The sequence below is a fragment of the Oncorhynchus nerka genome, unplaced genomic scaffold, assembly GCF_034236695.1.
Source record: "Oncorhynchus nerka isolate Pitt River unplaced genomic scaffold, Oner_Uvic_2.0 unplaced_scaffold_1724, whole genome shotgun sequence".
NCBI classification, from domain to species: Eukaryota; Metazoa; Chordata; class Actinopteri; order Salmoniformes; family Salmonidae; genus Oncorhynchus; species Oncorhynchus nerka.
In genome coordinates, this window is record NW_027039601.1 from 10,672 (window position 1) to 36,611 (window position 25,940).

The 25,940-nt window shown below is 43.2% G+C and overlaps 1 protein-coding gene across 2 annotated transcripts; it reads left to right on the forward strand.

The window, feature by feature from the left end:
* The first annotated feature begins 1,398 nt into the window (after positions 1-1,398).
* Positions 1,399-25,540, forward strand: LOC135568052 (dedicator of cytokinesis protein 1-like). 2 transcript variants are annotated; one of them, XM_065015076.1, is made up of 5 exons: positions 1,400-1,516; positions 3,080-3,180; positions 6,046-6,174; positions 12,416-12,524; positions 25,445-25,540. In XM_065015076.1, exons 1-5 carry the CDS (start codon positions 1,463-1,465, stop codon positions 25,517-25,519), a joined length of 468 nt encoding a protein of 155 aa, XP_064871148.1. In that variant the 5' UTR covers positions 1,400-1,462; the 3' UTR covers positions 25,520-25,540. The 2 variants fall into 2 exon arrangements, with proteins under 2 accessions (XP_064871149.1, XP_064871148.1); XM_065015077.1 differs by lacking the exons at positions 12,416-12,524; positions 25,445-25,540 and adding an exon at positions 7,080-7,246 and having other exon boundaries at positions 1,399-1,516.
* Positions 25,541-25,940: the final 400 nt, after the last annotated feature.

Consider the following 25,940-nt stretch of genomic DNA (forward strand, 5'->3'; position numbering starts at 1 on the left):
AGGAGTGGAAAGAAGGAGGCAGAGAGGAATGAGTCAAAGGTAGACGTGGGGAGGTTAAAGTCGCCCAGAAATGTGAGAGATGAGCCGTCCTCAGGAAAGGAGCTTATCAAGGCATCAAGCACATTGATGAAGTCTCCGAGGGAACCTGGAGGGCGATAAATGATAAGGATGTTAAGCTTGAAAGGGCTGGTAACTGTGACAGCATGGAATTCAAAGGAGGCGATAGACAGATGGGTAAGGGGAGAAAGAGAGAAGGACCACTTGGGAGAGATGAGGATCCCGGTGCCACCACCCCGCTGACCAGAAGCTCTCGGGGTGTGCGAGAACACGTGGGCGGACGAAGAGAGAGCAGTAGGAGTAGCAGTGTTATCTGTGGTGATCCATGTTTCCGTCAGTGCCAAGAAGTCGAGGGACTGGAGGGAGGCATAGGCTGAGATGAACTCTGCCTTGTTGTCCGCAGATCGGCAGTTCCAGAGGCTACCGGAGACCTGGAACTCCACGTGGGTCGTGCGCGCTGGGACCACCAGATTAGGGTGGCCGCGGCCACGCGGTGTGGAGCGTTTGTATGGTCTGTGCAGAGAGGAGAGAACAGGGATAGACAGACACATAGTTGACAGGCTACACAAGAGGCTACGCTAATGCAAAGGAGATTGGAATGACAAGTGGACTACACGTCTCGAATGTTCAGAAAGTTAAGCTTACGTAGCAAGAATCTTATTGACTAAAATGATTAAAATGATACAGTACTGCTGAAGTAGGCTAGCTGGCAGTGGCTGCGTTGTTGACTTTGTAGGCTAGCTGGCAGTGGCTGCGTTGTTGACACAACACTAATCATGGTCGGCATTTGATGGTGAGGTGTTCCAGATGGGGAGAACAAAAAGGACTTCCTGTACGTTAACAAAATCACAACATGAGTTGTTAATCATAAATCAAATCCCTCCGCCGTTCTCCTCTCGATGGACGGAGAACCCCGCTGGCTGAATGGAGGGGGACAACTCCAGAAGAGAGCCATGATTCCGTTAAACAGAGTATGTTACAGTCCCCGATGTCTCTCTGGAAGGTGATCCTCGCCCTGAGCTCGTATACTTTATTGTCCAGGGTCCGAGTAATATAGCGAGTCATATCCTCGGAAGCAGTGGATAATATGCACGCCACCCGAGTCTGACTAGGGGATGGCAATGAATGAATAGACAGACAAAGAGAATGAATGAATAGACAGACAATGAGAATGAATGAATGGACAGACAATGAGAATGAATGTTTATGCATGATTTTTTTTTCAATGACTTGTGCTTCTCAAATGGCAACCTATTGCCCATATAGTGTACTGCTTTTGGCAGAGCCCCATAAGGGAATAGGGTGCTGTTTTAGACGTGGACTTATATCCTCTCTCTGTTGTAACACGTTGTGTTTCTTGTCCTTGTAGTTTCTGCAGGACACCCTTGATGCCCTGTTTAACATTATGATGGAGAACTCAGACAGTGACACGTTTGACACCCTGGTGTTTGATTCCTTGGTAAGTACAGGTTGTTTTTTAAAACACACACACACACACACATTAAATATTTGATTTTGTTCTGTTTCGTGTGTTAGGATATTATACTGTTGTACCAGACTGTGGCGGTGTGGCCGTATCATACAGCTATGACTCATACACATTACTAATGTATGCGTGTGTTGTCAAAGAGAAAGTTGACATAGATTCACAGTATCCCGTGTGGACAAACAGAATACAGAAAAGTTGTCCCAGATTGTCTCTCTGCCTCTGGTCTGCCTCAGGCATTGTGTGGTTTTGAAAGTATGCTAAATACACACCTTACCACCATTAAGGAATGTTAGCTATGTGCCAGAGACAAGACAGGTCCTGGGTTAGAGACAACCAGAGGACAGGGAGGCCTACCTGTTGGGAGGCCTACCTGTTGGGAGGCCTGCCTGTTGGGAGGCCTACCTGTTGGGAGGCCTGCCTGTTGGGAGGCCTACCTGTTGGGAGGCCTGCCTGTTGGGAGGCCTGCCTGTTGGGAGGCCTGCCTGTTGGGAGGCCTGGCCTACCTGTTGGGAGGCCTACCCTACCTGTTGGGAGGCCTGGCCTACCTGTTGGGAGGCCTGGCCTACCTGTTGGGAGGCCTGGCCTACCTGTTGGGAGGCCTACCCTACCTGTTGGGAGGCCTGGCCTACCTGTTGGGAGGCCTGGCCTACCTGTTGGGAGGCCTGGCCTACCTGTTGGGAGGCCTACCCTACCTGTTGGGAGGCCTGGCCTACCTGTTGGGAGGCCTGGCCTACCTGTTGGGAGGCCTACCCTACCTGTTGGGAGGCCTGGCCTACCTGTTGGGAGGCCTACCCTACCTGTTGGGAGGCCTACCCTACCTGTTGGGAGGCCTACCTAATAGATAACGTTCCACTGAATGAAGTATTTGAGCCATCAGACCGTAGTCTATACCACAGATAAGTGACATCACAGGGTGGATCGTATTACACACACACACCCACACACTCACCCACACACACACACACACACCGTGACACACACACACCCACACACACACACACACACACACCGTGCATGAGATCCTACAGCCCATGTATTTTCCAGCCAGACACAGTCTTAATTAAAACACATCTCTCTAAAGCTGAAAGAAGTAGTCGACTAAATATCTCTACATTAATAGAGCTGGTTCTCGTACTATATAATATTAAATCATCATCCCAATGTCTTTTTGTAACTATTTCATTGATTTGAACTTCTGACGCACCTTTATTGTACAAAGCCTGTATCAGCAACTGTTATGTGATGTGGTTTTGTAATGGTCTACTTTGACTAGGTAATTACCAGCCGGCTCCTCTTATCCAGAGAGAAACTACAGAGAGGAAGAACGACTACTGCGTCTTACATTATCTGGGGAGAAAATAATAGAATACAGAGAAAATTGGCTTTTCATTATTTCCAATCTCATTTCCAATCTCTCTCTCCTTTTTTTGTCCATTTTCAATGAAGAAAGAAAAGGTCTAGTTTTGCATCCCGACTCTTGTGACCGTACGGTTTGTGTTTTTAATGACTGTGTTTCTGTTTTGATTCTGGCAGGTATTCATAATTGGACTCATTGCAGACAGAAAGTTTCAGCACTTTAACCCCGTCCTTGAGACCTACATAAGGAAGCATTTCAGTGCTACTCTGGCGTACACGTGAGTACAGCTTATTACTGCTGGAGAAATGTACTGAGTGGACAAAACATTAGGAACACCTGCTTTTTCCGTGATATAGACTGACCAGGTGAATCCAGGTGAAATATATGATCCCTTATTGATGTCACCTGTTAAATCCACTTCAATCAGTGTAGATGAAGGAGGAGACATGTAGATGGGGGGAGGAGACATGTAGATGGGGGGGGGACATGTAGATAGGGGGAGGAGACATGTAGATAGGGGGAGGAGACATGTAGATAGGGGGAGGAGACATGACATGTAGATAGGGGGAGGAGACATGTAGATATGGGGGGGGGAGGGGGAGGAGACATGTAGATAGGGGGAGGAGACATGTAGATAGGGGGAGGAGACATGTAGATAGGGGAGGAGACATGTAGATAGGGGGAGGAGACATGTAGATAGGGGAGGAGACATGTAGATAGGGGGAGGAGACATGTAGATAGGGGGAGGAGGGAGGAGAGACATGCAGATAGGGGGAGGGGAGGGGGAGGAGACATGCAGATAGGGGGAGGAGACATGTAGATAGGGGGAGGAGACATGCAGATAGGGGGAGGAGACATGCAGATAGGGGGAGGAGACATGCAGATGGGGGAGGAGACATGCAGATAGGGGGAGGAGACATGGATAGGGGGAGGAGACATGATAGGGGGAGGAGACATGCAGATGGGGGAGGAGACATGTAGATAGATGGGGGGGAGACATGTAGATGGGGGGAGGAGACATGTAGATGAGGGGGGAGGAGACATGTAGATGAAGGGGAGGAGGCATGTAGATGAAGGGGAGGAGGCATGTAGGTGAAGGGGAGGAGGCATGTAGGTGAAGGGGAGGAGGCATGTAGGTGAAGGGGAGGAGACAAATGTGGTTGAAGGGGAGGAGACAAATGGTTGAAGGGGAGGAGACATGTAGGTGAAGGGGAGGAGACATGTAGGTGAAGGGAGGAGACATGTAGGTGAAGGGGAGGAGACATGTAGGTGAAGGGGAGGAGACATGTAGGTGAAGGGGAGGAGACTGGTTAAAGAAGGATTTCTAAGCCTTGAGATAATTGAGACATGGATTGTGTATGTGTACCATTCAGAGGGTGACTGGGGAAGACATGATAATTAGGTGCCTTTGGACGGGGTCTGGTAGTAGGTGCCTTTGGACGGGGTCTGGTAGTAGGTGCCTTTGGACGGGGTCTGGTAGTAGGTGGCTTTGGACGGGGTCTGGTAGTAGGTGGCAAGGCGGATCTTCCACACTCAACAGTTTCCTGTGATTATCAAGAACGGTCCACCACCCAACTGTGGGAAGCGTTGGAGTCGACGTGGGCCAGCATCCCTGTAGAACGCTTTTAAACACATTGCAATTGTGGCTGTTCTGAGGGCAAAATGTGTGTTGTGCTGCTGCTAGTGTATATATAAGGAAAGTGTTCCTAATGTTTTGTCCACTCTATAATGAGCCGGGGGGGGGGTTGGTCCTTTTTCCTGGGAACTTGGTGTGGATGATGTTTTCATCATGCTGCTTCTTCTTCTCCTTTTTAAATGATATCTTTTTTTTAACCCTTTTTCTCCCCAATTTCATGGTATCCAATTGTTAGTAGCTACTATCTTGTCATATGGCTACAACTCCCGTACGGGCTCGGGAGAAACGAAGGTTGAAAGTCATGCGTCCTCCGATACACAACCCAGCCTAGCCGCACTGCTTCTTAACACAGCGCCATCCAACCCGGAAGCCAGCCGCACCAATGTGTCGGAGGAAACACCTGGCAACCTTGGTTAGCGCGCACTGCGCCCGGCCCGCCGCAGGAGTCGCTGGAGCGCGATGAGACAAGGATTTCCCTACCGGCCAAACCCTCCCTAACCCGGGCGACGCTAGGCCAATTAACCCCACAGGCCGGTTACGACAGAGCCTGGGCGCGAACCCAGAGTCTCTGGTGGCACAGCTGGCGATGCAGTACAGCGCCCTTAACCACTGCGCCACCCGGGAGGCCCCCGCTTCTTCTTCTCCCTGTTGGAGCATAACCGTGTACCAAGGCCATGTGCATAACGCGGGACTCCATCGGCATGCCAACAGCTGTTAATAAATGCTGTACGCGTTCAATGTGAACGAATACAACTGAACACAACGTAGGAGCATCTCGGTGAGGTGGGTTCGTAACGGGTTTCCAGAACATCCCAGAATGGATGATCAACTGCTTGAATTTGGATTTCACCAGGAAGCAAACCACCGTCCTAAACTACTATGTAGGAGGGGAGGGGAGAGAAGGGGAGGCCTCTCATCTTTTTAAGTGGGAGAACTTGCACAATTGGTGGCTGACTAAATACTTTTTTGCCCCACTGTATGTATGTATGTATGTATGTATGTATGTATGTATGTATGTATGTATATAATGTATATAAATATATATATATATATATATATATATATATATATATATATGTATATATATATATATATATATGTATATATATGTATATATATAAATGTGTATATATATGTATATATATATATATATATATATGTATATATATATATATATATATGTATATATATGTATATATATATATATATATATGTATATATGTATATATATATATATATGTATATATGTATATATATATATATATATATATATATATATATATATATATGTATATATATATATATATATATATGTATATATATATATATATATATATATATATATATATATATATATATATATATATATATATATATATATATATATATATATATATATATATATATATATATATTTATATATATATATATATGTATATATATATATATGTATATATATGTGTGTATATGTATCTAAATACATATGTACATGTGTATGTTCTTCAGGAAGCTGACCAAGGTTTTGAAGAACTATGTGGAGAATGCAGAGAAGCTGACGGAACAGCTGCTGAAGGCCATGAAAGCTCTGGAGTACATATTCAAGTTTATAGTGCGTTCCAGGGTCCTCTTCAACCAGTAAGTGTACACACACACCCCCTACACACCCCTACATACCCCTACACCCCCTATACCCCCTACACACCCCTACACCCCTACACCCCCTACCCCCACCACCCCTACACCCCCTATACCCCCTTACACACTACACACCCCTACACACCCCTACACACCCCTACACCCCCTTGACATGGATTTTCAAGCCGATTTCAGTCGAAACTTAAACCTGGCCCCTCAGGAACATTCAATGTCATCTTGGAAAGCAACTCCAGTGTCGATATGACCTTGTGTTTTGAGGTTATTGTCCTGCTTTAAGGTGAATTACTCTCCCAGTGTCCTTTGGAAAGCAGACTGAACCAGGTTTAGCCTGTGCTTACCTCTGTTTTGTTTATTTTTATGCTAAAGATCTCTCTAGTCCTTGCCGATGACAAGCATACCCATAACATGATGCAGCCAATACCACCATGCTTGAAAATATTTAGTGTGGATTTGCCCAAAACAGAACTCTTTTGTATTCAGATGATAAAGTTGATTTCTTTGCCAAAGGTTTTGCAGTTTTACTTTAGTGCCTTATTGCAAACAGGATGTATGTTTGGAATATTTTATTATGTACTACAGGCTTCCTTCTTTTCATTCTGTCTTTTAGGTTATTATTGTGGAGTAACTGCAATGTTGTTGATCCATCCTCAGTTTTCTCCTATCGGAGCCATTAAACTCTGTTACTGTCACAAGTCACAATTGGCCTCATGCTAAAATCCCTGAGTGGTTTCCTTCCTCTCCGGCAACTGAGTTAGGAAGGAGGTCTGTATCTATGTAGTAACTGGATATATTGATACACCATCCAAAGTGTAATTAATAACTTCACCATGCTCAAAGGGATATTCAATGTCTGCTTTTAATTAGTTTTTCCCATCTACCAATAGGTTCCTTTCTTTGCGAGGCATTGGAAAACCCTCCTTGGTCTTTGTCGTTGAATCTGTGTTTGAAATTCACTGCTTGACTGAGGGACTTTACAGATAATTGTATGTGTTGGGGTAGTCATTAAAAATGTTAAACCCTGTTATTGCACCCAGAGTCCATGCAACTGATTATGTTACTTGTTAAGCACATTTTTTACTCCTGAACTGATTTCGGCTCGTCATAACAAAGGGGTTGAATACTTATCATTATTATGTCTAAAAACATCATTCCATTTTTAACATGAACATGGGGTATTGTGTGTAGGACCGTGACACAACATCTACATTGAATTCATTTTCAATTGAGGCTGTAATAAAACAACATGTGGACAAGGTCAAGTAATGTGGATACCTTCTTGTCCCCCTCAGCAGTGTAGCAGGAAGTAACCCCCTCTAAACATGTCTTGTCCCCCTCAGCAGTGTAGCAGGAAGTAACCCCCTCTAAACACGTCTTGTCCCCCTCAGCAGTATAGCAGGAAGTAACCCCCTCTAAACATGTCTTGTCCCCTCAGCAGTATAGCAGGAAGTAACCCCTCTAAACATGTCTTGTCCCCCTCAGCAGTATAGCAGGAAGTAACCCCTCTAAACACTTGTCCCCCTCTTGTCCCCTCAGCAGCAGTATAGCAGGAAGTAACCCCCTCTAAACATGTCTTGTCCCCCTCAGCAGTGTAGCAGGAAGTAACACCCTCTAAACATGTCTTGTCCCCCTCTAAACATGTCTTGTCCCCCTCAGCAGTGTAGGAGGAAGTAACCCCCTCTAAACATGTCTTGTCCCCCTCAGCAGTGTAGGAGGAAGTAACCCCCTCTAAACATGTCTTGTCCCCCTCAGCAGTGTAGGAGGAAGTAACCCCTCTAAACATGTCTTGTCCCCTCAGCAGTGTAGGAGGAAGTAACCCCCTCTAAACATGTCTTGTCCCCCTCAGCAGTATAGGAGGAAGTAACCCCTCTAAACATGTCTTGTCCCCCTCAGCAGTGTAGCAGGAAGTAACCCCCTCTAAACATGTCTTGTCCCCCTCAGCAGTATAGGAGGAAGTAACCCCCTCTAAACATGTCTTGTCCCCCTCAGCAGTATAGCAGGAAGTAACCCCCTCTAAACATGTCTTGTCCCCCTCAGCAGTATAGCAGGAAGTAACCCCCTCTAAACATGTCTTGTCCCCCTCAGCAGTATAGCAGGAAGTAACCCCCTCTAAACATGTCTTGTCCCCCTCAGCAGTGTAGCAGGAAGTAGATTATAGAGTAACGTGTGTTTTACTCAGTAACACTCCAGAGATGGTAGACACACATCATTAGTTTTTATTCCCCCACAAAGCAGCTCGTTTTATAGTTTCGTTCCCGTTTGGGGAGATTTACATCCGTTGTGTAAGGTATTGGGATATAAGCCATGTTGTGGGGATGAGAGAATAGAGGCCTAATCTCCTGTCTTGCACCGTACACAGAGTTACAGGGATGCAGTTTCAGGTTCTGCCACCATACAAACTGTTACAGTCCAGATTCTGCCTCCATACAAACTGTCACAGTCCAGGTTCTGCCTCCATACAAACTGTTACAGTCCAGATTCTGCCTCCATACAAACTGTTACAGTCCAGATTCTGCCTCCATACAAACTGTTACAGTCCAGATTCTGCCTCCATACAAACTGTTACAGTCCAGATTCTGCCTCCATACAAACTGTTACAGTCCAGATGCCTCCATACAAACTGTTACAGTCCAGATTCCTCCATACAAACTGTTACAGTCCAGATGCCTCCATACAAACTGTTACAGTCCAGATTCTGCCTCCATACAAACTGTTACAGTCCAGATTCTGCCTCCATACAAACTGTTACAGTCCAGATTCTGCCTCCATACAAACTGTTACAGTCCAGATTCTGCCTCCATACAAACTGTTACAGTCCAGATTCTGCCTCCATACAAACTGTTACAGTCCAGATTCTGCCTCCATACAAACTGTTACAGTCCAGATTCTTCCATACAAACTGTTACCAGATTCTGCCCATACAAACTGTTACAGTCCAGATTCTGCCTCCATACAAACTGTTACAGTCCAGATTCTGCCTCCATACAAACTGTTACAGTCCAGATTCTGCCTCCATACAAACTGTTACAGTCCAGATTCTTCCTCCATACAAACTGTTACAGTCCAGATTCTGCCTCCATACAAACTGTTACAGTCCAGGTTCTGCCTCCATACAAACTGTTACAGTCCAGATTCTGCCTCCATACAAACTGTTACAGTCCAGATTCTGCCTCCATACAAACTGTTACAGTCCAGATTCTGCCTCCATACAAACTGTTACAGTCCAGATTCTGCCTCCATACAAACTGTTACAGTCCAGATTCTGCCTCCATACAAACTGTTACAGTCCAGATTCCTCCATACAAACTGTTACAGTCCAGATTCCTCCATACAAACTGTTACAGTCCAGATTCCTCCATACAAACTGTTACAGTCCAGATTCTGCCTCCATACAAACTGTTACAGTCCAGATTCTGCCTCCATACAAACTGTTACAGTCCAGATTCTGCCTCCATACAAACTGTTACAGTCCAGATTCTGCCTCCATACAAACTGTTACAGTCCAGATTCTGCCTCCATACAAACTGTTACAGTCCAGATTCTGCCTCCATACAAACTGTTACAGTCCAGATTCTGCCTCCATACAAACTGTTACAGTCCAGGTTCTGCCTCCATACAAACTGTCACAGTCCAGGTTCTGCCTCCATACAAACTGTTACAGTCCAGATTCTTCCTCCATACAAACTGTTACAGTCCAGATTCCTCCATACAAACTGTTACAGTCCAGATGCCTCCATACAAACTGTTACAGTCCAGATTCCTCCATACTGTCGTGTCTTTGGTATCATTAAAAGTGAAAACTGGTATTTAATCAAATCAATTCTCTGTAATTATTATTACGTGATTATACTAATCATGTAAATGTAATTAACTAGGAAGTCGGGGCACCACGGAAAATATTCAGATTACAAATGTATAATTTTCCTAATTATAACTCTTCAGATATTTTAACATCTGATCAGTTAGTATTTAAATGAATGAATTTTTCTTCACCTCGCGTTAGTCTCATTCCAAACGTCGTAAATTGTTGGTTATCTGCACGAACCCAGTGTTCACTATGAGTCATCCATAAACCAATTGTCTTAATCATTTATTTACATTCACAGAAATGCATAAACAAACAAACAGTAGATCTGGTTACGAGGAAATGACGAGGTTCCCTAGTGGGCTCAGCCAATATGACGGCTTGGTGGACAAAGGGAAGTGGGTGTGGGCTGGGAAGTGGGTGTGGGCTGGGAAGTGGGTGTGGGCTGGGAAGTGGGTGTGGACTGGGAAGTGGGTGTGGACTGGGAAGTGGGTGTGGGCTGGGAAGTGGGTGTGGGCTGGGAAGTGGGTGTGGACTGGGAAGTGGGTGTGGGCTGGGAAGTGGTGTGGGCTGGGAAGTGGGTGTGGCTGGGAAGTGGGTGTGGGCTGGGAAGTGGGTGTGGACTGGGAAGTGGGTGTGGGCTGGGAAGTGGGGTGGGGGACTGAGAAAGAGCGGGAAAGACAAAAGAGTCACTACACACAGTTGATAATTATATTAATTATATCTAGCTGCGGACTAGTAATTCGTGTCTAAGATTTGCTCTTATTCTGTAGGGATCGACAGTCTCAGAGTTGAACCATTTCCCGCTGTGTAGCCAATGCTCGACGTGATGTGGTTAGCATATGGTTAGCATATGGTTAGGTTGGTAAGCAGTTTATAACAGCAATAAGGCACCTCGGGGGTTTGTGATATATGGCCATATACCACGGCTAAGGGCTGTGTCCAGGCCCTCCACGTTGCGTCATGGGTAAGAACAGCCCTTAGCCGTGGTATAATGGCCATATACCACACCTCGTCTGGCCTGATTCCTTCATTATAAAACAGTTACAAAGCCTTGTACCTGGCGATCGCATCGCATCAATAAATCACATGAACTGTTCTTCCCCCTACGTAAAGTATTCCAGATGAATATGCTAATTAATTCATTAATATACGTCTTTTGGTATGCCAGGACTTGCCGTTGTTTTCCCTGTTTTTGGCGCTGGAAGCAGACAGGCTGGAGTAGCCCGCTTGTTTTAGATGCTAACGATGATCAGCAATGATCAAGGTATTTTGGTCTTGTTTGGTATTTGCATGGAGAACCCATGCTGAGCCTACAGTCAGTGGGCCCTGGTTTGATGGGTAGAGAACTGTGATATAACAATGACAGAGAAGTGGCCTACTGGCAACCGGCTACAGGGGGCCTGTTTACATCTCTGTGTGAGCTAACAGCACGTCTCTGTGTGTGGAGGGACTTCATGAAAGGTCTCTAAATCATCGGTTTTTAATTCCTCCTCCCTTTCTCTCTCCACTCCTTTCTCTCTCCCACTCTCTTCCTCATTCTCTCCTACCACCCCTCTCTCCTCTCCTCCCTTTCAATCTCCACTCCTCTCTCTCTCCCACTCTCTTCCTAAATTCTCTTCTACCTCCCCTCTCTCCTCTTATCCCTCTTCCCAACATCTTTCTCCCCATCCCTCTCTCCTCTCCCTACATCCCTCTCTCCCTCCATCCATCCCTCCATCCTCCCTCCCTCCATCCCTCCATCCATCCCCTCTCCCTCCATCCATCCCCTCTCTCCATCCTCTCTCCTCTCCTTCTATCCATCCCTCCGTCCATCCCATCCGTCTCTCCTCTTCTCCCTCCATCCATCCATCTCCTCTTCTCCCTCCATCCATCCATCTCTCCTCCTCCTCCTCCCTCCCTCCTCCTCCCTCCTCCTCTCCCTCCCTCCATCCATCCATCCATCGTCTCCCTCTTCTCCTCCATCCATCTCTCCTCTTCTCTCTCCTCTCCCTCCATCCATCTCTCCTCTTCTCCCCCGTCCCTCCATCCATCTCTCCTCTTCTCCCTCGTCCCTCCATCCATCTCTCCTCTTCTCCCTCCTACCTCCTTCCCTCCATCCATCCATCTCTCCCTCCTACCTCCTTCCCTCCATCCATCCATCTCTCCTCTCCCTCCTACCTCCCTCCCTCCGTCCATCCGTCTCTCCTCTCCCTCCTCCTCCCTCCCTCCCCTCCCTCCGTCCATCCGTCTCTCCCCTCCCTCCCTCCCTCCCTCCATCCATCCATGTCTCCATCCATCCATCCATCTCTCCTCTTCTCCCTCCGTCCGTCCATCCGTCTCTCCTCTTCTCCCTCCTAACTCCCTCCATCCATCCATCTCTCCTCTTCTCCCTCCTATCTCCCTCTGTCCGTCCATCCGTCTCTCCTCTCTCCCCAGACTGTATGAGAACAAAGGAGAAGCAGACTTCATGGAGTCCTTGAGGAATCTCTTCACTTCCTTCAATGACATGATGAACATCAACTCTGAGAACACAGGCATGGTGAAGGTAGGACATCAATCATATAGTCTGGCTCTGCTTCAGAGTGATGCCTTTTGTGTTTCCATGGTATTTTGTCTCCCTGTGTATATCAGTCTCTAGTTCCCATCTCATGTCCACTATGTGTCTATAGTAGAGGTCGACCAATTATGATTTTTCAACACCGATACCGATTATTGGAGGACCAAAAAAAGCCAATACTGATTAATTGGCCTAATATTTTTTCTAATTTTTAAAAATATATATATTTGTAATAATGACAATTACAACAATACTGAATGAACAATGAACACTTTTATTTTAACTTAATATAATACATAAATAAAATCTATTTAGCCTCAAGTAAATAATGAAACATGTTCAATTTGGTTTAAATAATGCAAAAACTAAGTTTTGGAGAAGAAAGTAAAAGTGCAATATGTGCCATATAAGAAAGCTAACGTTTCAGTTCCTTGCTCAGAACATGAGAACAAATGAAAGTTGGTGGTTCCTTTCAACATGAGTCTTCAATATTCCCCAGGTAAAAAGTTTTAGGTTGTAATTATTATAGGAATTATAGGACTATTTCTCTCTATACCATTTGCATGTCATATACCTTTCACTATTGGATGTTCTAATAGGCACTTTAGTATTGCCAGCCTAATCTTAGGAGTTGATAGGGTTGAAGTCATAACAGCTCTGTGCATCAAGCATTGCTAAGAGCTGCTGGCAAACGCAGTAAAGTTTGAATGAATGTTTACGAGCCTGCTGCTGCCTCAGTCAGACTGCTCTATCAAATCATAGACTTAATTATAACATAATGACACAGAAATACGAGCCTTGGGTCATTAATATGGTCAATTTCCGGAAACTATCATTTTTGAAAACAAAACGTTTATTCGTTCAGTGAAATACGGAACCATTACGTATTTTATCTAACGGGTGGCGTCCTTAAGTCTAAATATTCCTGTTACATTGCACAACCTTCAATGTTATGTCATAATTACGTAAAATTCTGGCAAATTAGTTGGCAACGAGCCAGACGGCCCAAACTGTTGCATATACCCTGACTCTGCCAGACGGCCCAAACTGCTGCATATACCCTGACTCTGCCAGACGGCCCAAACTGCTGCATATACCCTGACTCTGCCAGAATGTTGCAAACTGCTGCATATACTTTGAACTCTGCCAGACGGCCCAAACTGCTGCATATACCCTGACTCTGTGTATTGATTTTAAGACGTTTATGGGGAAGTTACACAACTTCACCTGGTTAATGTTGCCTGCTGACATGAATTTCTTTGAACTAAATATACAGGTTTAAAAATATATACATCTGTGTATTGATTTTAAGATGTTTATGGTTTTTTCATCAAATAGTTTTTGTAAAAACCATCCCCCTGTTTGGCGAAGTTGAAGTAGGCTGTGATTCGATGATAAATTAGCGGGCACCACATTGATTATATGCAACTTGCAGGGCAGCTGGTTAACAGTAATATTCAACCTAGTAATTGGTTAACCTAGTAATATCATCAACCACTAGTTAACTAGTTTCCTCGTGGAGCAATGTAATCGGCCATAATCGGCGTCCAACAAGGCTGATTACTGATTGTCATGAAAACTTGAAATCGTCCCTAATTAATCGGTCCATATGTATCATGCTCTCCTAGGAGTAAAGGACAATATATAGAGCCAGTCCATAGTTTGGACACATCTACTCATTCAAGGGTTTTTCTATATTTTTGTACTATGTTCTACAATGTAGAATAATAGTGAAGACATCAAAAAACTATGAAATAACACATATGGAATCATGTAGTAACAACAAAAAAGTGTTAAACAAAAATATTTTAGAATTTAGATTCTTCAAAGTAGTTCATATCCAAGCAAGTCTCTGAACAGTTGATGTTGAGATGTGTCTGTTACTTTAACTCTGAAGCATTTATTTGGGCTGCAATCTGAGGTGCAGTTAACTCTAATGAACGTATCCTCTGCAGCAGAGGTAATTCTGGGTCTTCTTTTCCTGTGGCGGTCCTCATGAGAGCCAGTTTAATCACAGCGCTTGATGGTTTTTGTTACTGCATTTGAAGAAACGTTAAAAGTTCTTGAAAATTTCCCAGGATTGACTGACCTTCATGTCTTAAAGTAATGATGGACTGTCGTTTGTCTTTGCTTATTTGAGCTGTTTTTTTTTTACCAAATAGGTCTATCTTCTGTATACCACCCATGCCTTGTCACAACATAACACAACTGATTGGCTCAAACGCATTAAGAAAGGAAAGAAATTCCACAAATTAACTTTTAACAAGGCACACCTGTTAATGGAAATGCATTCCAGGTGACTACCTCATGAAGCTGGTTGAGAGAATGCCAAGAGTGTGCAAAGCTGTCATCAAGGCAAAGGGTGGCTATTTGAAATATACAATATATTTTGATTTGTATAATTAACACTTTTTTGTTTACTACATGATTCCATATGTGTTATTTCATTAGTTTTCACTTATTATTCTACAATGTAGAAAATAGTAAAAAAAAAAAACTGGAATAAGTAGATGTGTCCAGACTTTTGACTGGTACTGTATCTCCTATTGTTGTCTGTGTGTTGTTCCACTCTTTATTCATTGTCTATCTGAATAGATCTCTCCATGTGGCTCCCTCCCCTCTTTATTCATTGTCTATCTGAATAGATCTCTCCATGTGCCTCCCTCCCCTCTGTGTTCATATGTATTTCTTCTGCAACTGTTATCTATGTCTGTGTTCTCTCTCTGGCCTGTTCTGTGTCCCGACGTATCTCTCTCGCTCTCTCATGCGCTCTCTGACCTGTTCTGTGTCCCGGGGCTTCTCTGCGTTCTTCCTCTTTAGCTCCTCCTCAAGGTATTTTCTGATATCCCTCCCTCCCTCCCTCCCTCCCCTCCTAATTACTGATGGCTCTAGACAAGCATAACGACTGATGGCTCTAGACAAGCATAATGACTGATGGCTCTAGACAAGCATAATGACTCTAGACAAGCATAATGACTGATGACTCTAGACAAGCATAATGACTCTAGACAAGCATAATGACTCTAGACAAGCATAACGACTGATGACTCTAGACAAGCATAACGACTGATGGCTCTAGACAAGCATAATGACTGATGGCTCTAGACAAGCATAATGACTGATGACTCTAGACAAGCATAATGACTCTAGACATGCATAATGACTCTAGACAAGCATAATGACTCTAGACAAGCATAACGACTGATGACTCTAGACAACCATAATGACTGATGGCTCTAGACAAGCATAATGACTCTAGACAAGCATAACGACTGATGACTCTAGACAAGCATAATGACTGATGGCTCTAGACAAGCATAATGACTCTAGACAAGCATAATGACTCTAGACAAGCATAATGACTGATGGCTCTAGACAAGCATAATGACTCTAGACAAGCATAATGACTGATGACTCTAGACAAGCATAATGACTGATGACTCTAGACAAGCATAACGACTGATGACTCTAGACAAGCATAATGACTGATGACTCTAGACAAGCATAATGACTGATGGCTCTAGACAAGCATAATGACTCTAGACAAGCATAATGACTGATGACTCTAGACAAGCATAATGACTGATGACTCTAGACAAGCATAATGACTCTAGACAAGCATAATGACTGATGGCTCTAGACAAGCATAATGACTCTAGACAAGCATAACGACTGATGGCTCTAGACAAGCATAACGACTGATGGCTCTAGACAAGCATAACGACTGATGGTTCTAGACAAGCATAACGACTGATGGCTCTAGACAAGCATAATGACTGATGGCTCTAGACAAGCATAATGACTGATGGCTCTAGACAAGCATAATGACTCTAGACAAGCATAATGACTGATGACTCTAGACAAGCATAATGACTGATGACTCTAGACAAGCATAATGACTGATGACTCTAGACAAGCATAATGACTCTAGACAAGCATAATGACTGATGGCTCTAGACAAGCATAATGACTCTAGACAAGCATAACGACTGATGGCTCTAGACAAGCATAACGACTGATGGCTCTAGACAAGCATAACGACTGATGGTTCTAGACAAGCATAACGACTGATGGCTCTAGACAAGCATAATGACTGATGACTCTAGACAAGCATAATGACTGATGACTCTAGACAAGCATAATGACTCTAGACAAGCATAATGACTGATGGCTCTAGACAAGCATAATGACTCTAGACAAGCATAACGACTGATGGCTCTAGACAAGCATAACGACTGATGGCTCTAGACAAGCATAACGACTGATGGTTCTAGACAAGCATAACGACTGATGGCTCTAGACAAGCATAACGACTGATGGCTCTAGACAAGCATAATGACTGATGGCTCTAGACAAGCATAATGACTGATGACTCTAGACAAGCATAACGACTGATGGCTCTAGACAAGCATAACAACTGATGACTCTAGACAAGCATAACGGCTGATGGCTCTAGACAAGCATAATGACTGATGGCTCTAGACAAGCATAATGACTGATGACTCTAGACAAGCATAATGACTCTAGACAAGCATAATGACTCTAGACAAGCATAACGACTGATGACTCTAGACAAGCATAACGACTGATGACTCTAGACAAGCATAACGACTGATGGCTCTAGACAAGCATAATGACTGATGACTCTAGACAAGCATAATGACTCTAGACAAGCATAACGACTGATGACTCTAGACAAGCATAATGACTCTAGACAAGCATAACGACTGATGACTCTAGACAAGCATAACGACTGATGGCTCTAGACAAGCATAACGACTGATGGCTCTAGACAAGCATAATGACTGATGACTCTAGACAAGCATAATGACTCTGCATAATGACTCTAGACAAGCATAATGACTGATGACTCTAGACAACCATAATGACTGATGGCTCTAGACAAGCATAATGACTCTAGACAAGCAAGCATAATGACTCTAGACAAGCATAATGACTGATGGCTCTAGACAAGCATAATGACTGATGGCTCTAGACAAGCATAATGACTGATGCTCTAGACAAGCATACTGATGGCTCTGATGGCTCTAGACAAGCATAACGACTGATGGCTCTAGACAAGCATAATGACTGATGGCTCTAGACAAGCATAATGACTGATGGCTCTAGACAAGCATAATGACTCTGGCTCTAGACAAGCATAATGACTGATGGCTCTAGACAAGCATAATGACTGATGGCTCTAGACAAGCATAATGACTGATGACTCTAGACAAGCATAATGACTCTAGACAAGCATAACGACTGATGGCTCTAGACAAGCATAACGACTGATGGCTCTAGACAAGCATAATGACTGATGGCTCTAGACAAGCATAATGACTGATGGCTCTAGACAAGCATAACGACTGATGGCTCTAGACAAGCATAATGACTGATGGCTCTAGACAAGCATAATGACTGATGGTTCTAGACAAGCATAATGACTGATGGTTCTAGACAAGCATAACGACTGATGGCTCTAGACAAGCATAATGACTGATGGCTCTAGACAAGCATAATGACTGATGGCTCTAGACAAGCATAATGACTGATGACTCTAGACAAGCATAATGACTGATGGCTCTAGACAAGCATAATGACTCTAGACAAGCATAATGACTGATGGCTCTAGACAAGCATAATGACTGACTGGCTCTAGACAAGCATATGACTGACAACATGAACTCTGCATAACTGATGACTCTAGACAAGCATAATGACTGATGACAAGCTCTGATGACTCTAGACAAGCATAATGACTCTAGACAAGCATAATGACTGATGGCTCTAGACAAGCATAATGACTCTAGACAAGCATAATGACTGATGACTCTAGACAAGCATAATGACTGATGACTCTAGACAAGCATAACGACTGATGGCTCTAGACAAGCATAACGACTGATGGTTCTAGACAAGCATAACGACTGATGGCTCTAGACAAGCATAATGACTGATGGCTCTAGACAAGCATAATGACTGATGGCTCTAGACAAGCATAATGACTGATGACTCTAGACAAGCATAATGACTGATGGCTCTAGACAAGCATAATGACTCTAGACAAGCATAACGACTGATGACTCTAGACAAGCATAATGACTCTAGACAAGCATAATGACTGATGACTCTAGACAAGCATAACAACTGATGACTCTAGACAAGCATAACGACTGATGACTCTAGACAAGCATAACGACTGATGACTCTAGACAAGCATAATGACTCTAGACAAGCATAATGACTCTAGACAAGCATAACGACTGATGACTCTAGACAAGCATAACGACTGATGGCTCTAGACAAGCATAATGACTGATGGCTCTAGACAAGCATAATGACTGATGACTCTAGACAAGCATAATGACTCTAGACATGCATAATGACTCTAGACAAGCATAATGACTCTAGACAAGCATAACGACTGATGACTCTAGACAACCATAATGACTGATGGCTCTAGACAAGCATAATGACTCTAGACAAGCATAACGACTGATGACTCTAGACAACCATAATGACTGATGGCTCTAGACAAGCATAATGACTCTAGACAAGCATAACGACTGATGACTCTAGACAACCATAATGACTGATGGCTCTAGACAAGCATAATGACTCTAGACAAGCATAATGACTGATGACTCTAGACAAGCATAATGACTCTAGACAAGCATAATGACTGATGACTCTAGACAAGCATAATGACTGATGACTCTAGACAAGCATAATGACTGATGACTCTAGACAAGCATAATGACTCTAGACAAGCATAATGACTGATGGCTCTAGACAAGCATAATGACTCTAGACAAGCATAATGACTGATGGCTCTAGACAAGCATAAATGACTCTAGACAAGCATAACGACTGATGGCTCTAGACAAGCATAACGACTGATGGCTCTAGACAAGCATAATGACTGATGGCTCTAGACAAGCATAATGACTGATGGCTCTAGACAAGCATAATGACTCTAGACAAGCATAATGACTGATGACTCTAGACAAGCATAATGACTGATGACTCTAGACAAGCATAATGACTGATGACTCTAGACAAGCATAATGACTCTAGACAAGCATAATGACTGATGGCTCTAGACAAGCATAATGACTCTAGACAAGCATAACGACTGATGGCTCTAGACAAGCATAACGACTGATGGCTCTAGACAAGCATAACGACTGATGGTTCTTGACAAGCATAACGACTGATGGCTCTAGACAAGCATAATGACTGATGGCTCTAGACAAGCATAATGACTGATGGCTCTAGACAAGCATAATGACTGATGACTCTAGACAAGCATAATGACTGATGGCTCTAGACAAGCATAACAACTGATGACTCTAGACAAGCATAACGGCTGATGGCTCTAGACAAGCATAATGACTGATGGCTCTAGACAAGCATAATGACTGATGACTCTAGACAAGCATAATGACTCTAGACAAGCATAATGACTCTAGACAAGCATAATGACTCTAGACAAGCATAACGACTGATGACTCTAGACAACCATAATGACTGATGGCTCTAGACAAGCATAATGACTCTAGACAAGCATAACGACTGATGACTCTAGACAAGCATAATGACTGATGGCTCTAGACAAGCATAATGACTCTAGACAAGCATAACGACTGATGGCTCTAGACAAGCATAATGACTGATGACTCTAGACAAGCATAATGACTCTAGACAAGCATATGGCTCTAGACAAGCATAATGACTGATGACTCTAGACAAGCATAAACGACTGATGGCTCTAGACAAGCATAATGACTGATGGCTCTAGACAAGCATAATGACTGATGACTCTAGACAAGCATAATGACTCTAGACAACAAGCATAATGACTCTAGACAAGCATAATGACTCTAGACAAGCATAACGACTGATGACTCTAGACAACCATAATGACTGATGGCTCTAGACAAGCATAATGACTGATGACTCTAGACAAGCATAATGACTGATGACTCTAGACAAGCATAATGACTGATGGCTCTAGACAAGCATAATGACTCTCTAGACAAGCATAACAAGATGACTCTAGACAAGCATAATGACTGATGGCTCTAGACAAGCATAATGACTCTAGACAAGCATAATGACTGATGACTCTAGACAAGCATAATGACTCTAGACAAGCATAATGACTGATGACTCTAGACAAGCATAATGACTGATGACTCTAGACAAGCATAATGACTGATGGCTCTAGACAAGCATAATGACTGACTCTAGACAAGCATAATGACTGATGGCTCTAGACAAGCATGACTGATGACTCTAGACAAGCATAACGACTGATGGCTCTAGACAAGCATAATGACTGATGGCTCTAGACAAGCATAATGACTGATGGCTCTAGACAAGCATAATGACTGATGGCTCTAGACAAGCATAATGACTGATGGCTCTAGACAAGCATAATGACTCTAGACAAGCATAATGACTGATGGCTCTAGACAAGCATAATGACTGATGACTCTAGACAAGCATAATGACTGATGACTCTAGACAAGCATAATGACTCTAGACAAGCATAATGACTGATGGCTCTAGACAAGCATAATGACTGATGACTCTAGACAAGCATAATGACTGATGGCTCTAGACAAGCATAATGACTGATGGCTCTAGACAAGCATAATGACTGATGACTCTAGACAAGCATAATGACTGATGGCTCTAGACAAGCATAATGACTGATGGCTCTAGACAAGCATAACGACAAGCTGATGGCTCTAGACAAGCATAACGACTGATGGCTCTAGACAAGCATAATGACTGATGGCTCTAGACAAGCATAATGACTGATGGCTCTAGACAAGCATAATGACTCTAGACAAGCATAATGACTGATGGCTCTAGACAAGCATAATGACTCTAGACAAGCATAATGACTGATGACTCTAGACAAGCATAATGACTGATGACTCTAGACAAGCATAACGACTGATGACTCTAGACAAGCATAATGACTGATGGCTCTAGACAAGCATAATGACTCTAGACAAGCATAATGACTGATGGCTCTAGACAAGCATAATGACTGATGGCTCTAGACAAGCATAATGACTGATGGCTCTAGACAAGCATAATGACTGATGGCTCTAGACAAGCATAATGACTGATGGCTCTAGACAAGCATAATGACTGATGACTCTAGACAAGCATAATGATGATGGCTCTAGACAAGCATAATGACTCTAGACAAGCATAATGACTGATGACTCTAGACAAGCATAACGACTGATGACTCTAGACAAGCATAAACTGATGGCTCTGCATAATGACTCTAGACAAGCATAATGACTGATGAGCTGACTCTAGACAAGCATAATGACTGATGACTCTAGACAAGCATAATGACTCTAGACAAGCATAATGACTGATGACTCTAGACAAGCATAACTGATGGCTCTAGACAAGCATAATGACTGATGGCTCTAGACAAGCATAATGACTGATGACTCTAGACAAGCATAATGACTCTGATGACTCTAGACAAGCATAATGACTGATGACTCTAGACAAGCATAATGACTGATGGCTCTAGACAAGCATAATGACTCTAGACAAGCATATGACTGACTCTAGATGACTCTAGACAAGCATAATGACTGATGGCTCTAGACAAGCATAATGACTGATGGCTCTAGACAAGCATAATGACTCTAGACAAGCATAATGACTGATGGCTCTAGACAAGCATAATGACTGATGGCTCTAGACAAGCATAATGACTGATGACTCTAGACAAGCATAATGACTGATGGCTCTAGACAAGCATAATGACTGATGGCTCTAGACAAGCATAATGACTGATGGCTCTAGACAAGCATAATGACTCTAGACAAGCATAATGACTGATGGCTCTAGACAAGCATAATGACTGATGACTAGACAAGCATAATGACTGATGACTCTAGACAAGCATAATGACTGATGGCTCTAGACAAGCATAATGACTGATGGCTCTAGACAAGCATAATGACTGATGGCTCTAGACAAGCATAATGACTGATGGCTCTAGACAAGCATAATGACTGATGGCTCTAGACAAGCATAATGACTGATGGCTCTAGACAAGCATAATGACTGATGGCTCTAGACAAGCATAAGACAAGCATAATGACTCTAGACAAGCATAATGACTGATGGCTCTAGACAAGCATAACGACTGATGGCTCTAGACAAGCATAATGACTGATGGCTCTAGACAAGCATAATGACTGATGGCTCTAGACAAGCATAATGACTGATGGCTCTAGACAAGCATAATGACTGATGACTCTAGACAAGCATAACGACTGATGGCTCTAGACAAGCATAATGACTGATGGATCTAGACAAGCATAACGACTGATGGCTCTAGACAAGCATAATGACTGATGGCTCTAGACAAGCATAATGACTCTAGACAAGCATAACGACTGATGGCTCTAGACAAGCATAATGACTGATGGCTCTAGACAACCATAATGACTGATGGCTCTAGACAAGCATAATGACTGATGACTCTAGACAAGCATAATGACTCTAGACAAGCATAACGACTCTAGACAAGCATAATGACTGATGACTCTAGACAAGCATAACAACTGATGACTCTAGACAAGCATAATGACTCTAGACAAGCATAATGACTGATGGCTCTAGACAACCATAATGACTGATGGCTCTAGACAAGCATAACGACTGATGGCTCTAGACAAGCATAACGACTGATGGCTCTAGACAAGCATAATGACTGATGGCTCTAGACAAGCATAACGACTGATGGCTCTAGACAAGCATAACGACTGATGGCTCTAGACAACCATAACGACTCTAGACAAGCATAATGACTGATGGTTCTAGACAAGCATAACGACTGATGGTTCTAGACAAGCATAACGACTGATGGCTCTAGACAAGCATAACGACTCTAGACAACCATAATGACTGATGACTCTAGACAAGCATAATGACTGATGACTCTAGACAAGCATAATGACTGATGACTCTAGACAAGCATAATGACTGATGACTCTAGACAAGCATAATGACTCTAGACAAGCATAACGACTCTAGACAAGCATAATGACTGATGACTCTAGACAAGCATAACGACTGATGGCTCTAGACAAGCATAATGACTGATGGATCTAGACAAGCATAACGACTGATGGCTCTAGACAAGCATAATGACTGATGGCTCTAGACAAGCATAATGACTCTAGACAAGCATAACGACTGATGGCTCTAGACAAGCATAATGACTGATGACTCTAGACAACCATAATGACTGATGACTCTAGACAAGCATAATGACTGATGACTCTAGACAAGCATAATGACTGATGACTCTAGACAAGCATAATGACTGATGACTCTAGACAAGCATAATGACTCTAGACAAGCATAACGACTCTAGACAAGCATAATGACTGATGACTCTAGACAAGCATAATGACTGATGGCTCTAGACAACCATAATGACTGATGGCTCTAGACAAGCATAATGACTGATGACTCTAGACAAGCATAATGACTGATGGCTCTAGACAAGCATAATGACTGATGACTCTAGACAAGCATAACGACTGATGGCTCTAGACAAGCATAACGACTGATGGCTCTAGACAAGCATAACGACTGATGGCTCTAGACAAGCATAACGACTGATGGCTCTAGACAAGCATAATGACTGATGGCTCTAGACAAGCATAACGACTGATGGCTCTAGACAAGCATAACGACTGATGGCTCTAGACAAGCATAACGACTCTAGACAAGCATAATGACTGATGGTTCTAGACAAGCATAACGACTGATGGTTCTAGACAAGCATAACGACTGATGGCTCTAGACAAGCATAACGACTCTAGACAACCATAATGACTGATGACTCTAGACAAGCATAATGACTGATGACTCTAGACAAGCATAACGACTGATGGCTCTAGACAAGCATAATGACTGATGGCTCTAGACAAGCATAATGACTGATGGCTCTAGACAAGCATAATGACTGATGGCTCTAGACAAGCATAATGACTGATGGCTCTAGACAAGCATAATGACTGATGGCTCTAGACAAGCATAATGACTGATGGCTCTAGACAAGCATAACGACTGATGGCTCTAGACAAGCATAATGACTGATGGCTCTAGACAAGCATAATGACTGATGGCTCTAGACAAGCATAATGACTGATGACTCTAGACAAGCATAATGACTGATGACTCTAGACAAGCATAATGGCTCTAGACAAGCATAATGACTGATGGCTCTAGACAACCATAACGACTGATGGCTCTAGACAAGCATAATGACTGATGGCTCTAGACAACCATAATGACTGATGGCTCTAGACAAGCATAATGACTGATTGCTCTAGACAAGCATAACGACTGATGGCTCTAGACAAGCATAATGACTGATGGCTCTTGACAAGCATAATGACTGATGGCTCTAGACAAGCATAATGACTGATGGCTCTAGACAAGCATAACGACTGATGGCTCTAGACAAGCATAATGACTGATGGCTCTAGACAAGCATAATGACTGATGGCTCTAGACAAGCATAATGACTGATGGCTCTAGACAAGCATAATGACTCTAGACAAGCATAATGACTGATGGCTCTAGACAAGCATAATGACTGATGGCTCTAGACAAGCATAATGACTGATGGCTCTAGACAAGCATAATGACTGATGGCTCTAGACAAGCATAATGACTGATGGCTCTAGACAAGCATAATGACACATCCTGTCATACAAAATATTGTGATATTGTAGTTAGCATGTTCAACATTCTAGTGAGGGTCAGGGCTGTTACCCAGTTGGTCATCTAATCACCTTTAAGATCAGGGATCATCCTAATGGTTTTGTTTTGTCCAGGGCGCAGCGTTGAGATACGTCCCCACCATCGTGAACGACGTCAAACTGGTCTTCGATCCCAAGGAGCTCAGGTAGGTTGTCATCAGGGAAACTGCTGTCTCGTGCTGAATATGTTACACTATACACTATATGTACACTATATACTATACATTATCTGTGACTCCTGTTAGACTATACTGTAATGTCATTATCTACGTTTTAACACGTCTGGTTATGTACACTGTACACTATACTATACATTATCTATGACTCCTGTTAGACTATACTGTAATGTCATTATCTACGTTTTAACACATCTGGTTATGTACACTGTACACTATACTATACATTATCTATGTTTTAACACATCTGGTTATGTACACTGTACACTATACTATACATTATCTATGTTTTAGCACATCTGGTTATGTACACTATCTGTGACTCCTGAATACTGTAATGTCATTGTCTGTGACTCCTGAATAATGTAATGTCATTACCTGTGACTCCTGAATAC

Coding starts and splice junctions, on each gene's coding strand:
- LOC135568052 (XM_065015076.1), top strand. CDS start 1,463: ATGATGGAGAACTCAGACAGTGACACGTTTGACACCCTGGTGTTTGAT. Junction 1,517..3,079: donor CCCTGGTGTTTGATTCCTTG/GTAAGTACAGGT, acceptor TGATTCTGGCAG/GTATTCATAATTGGACTCAT. Junction 6,175..12,415: donor TCCAGGGTCCTCTTCAACCA/GTAAGTGTACAC, acceptor CTCTCTCCCCAG/ACTGTATGAGAACAAAGGAG.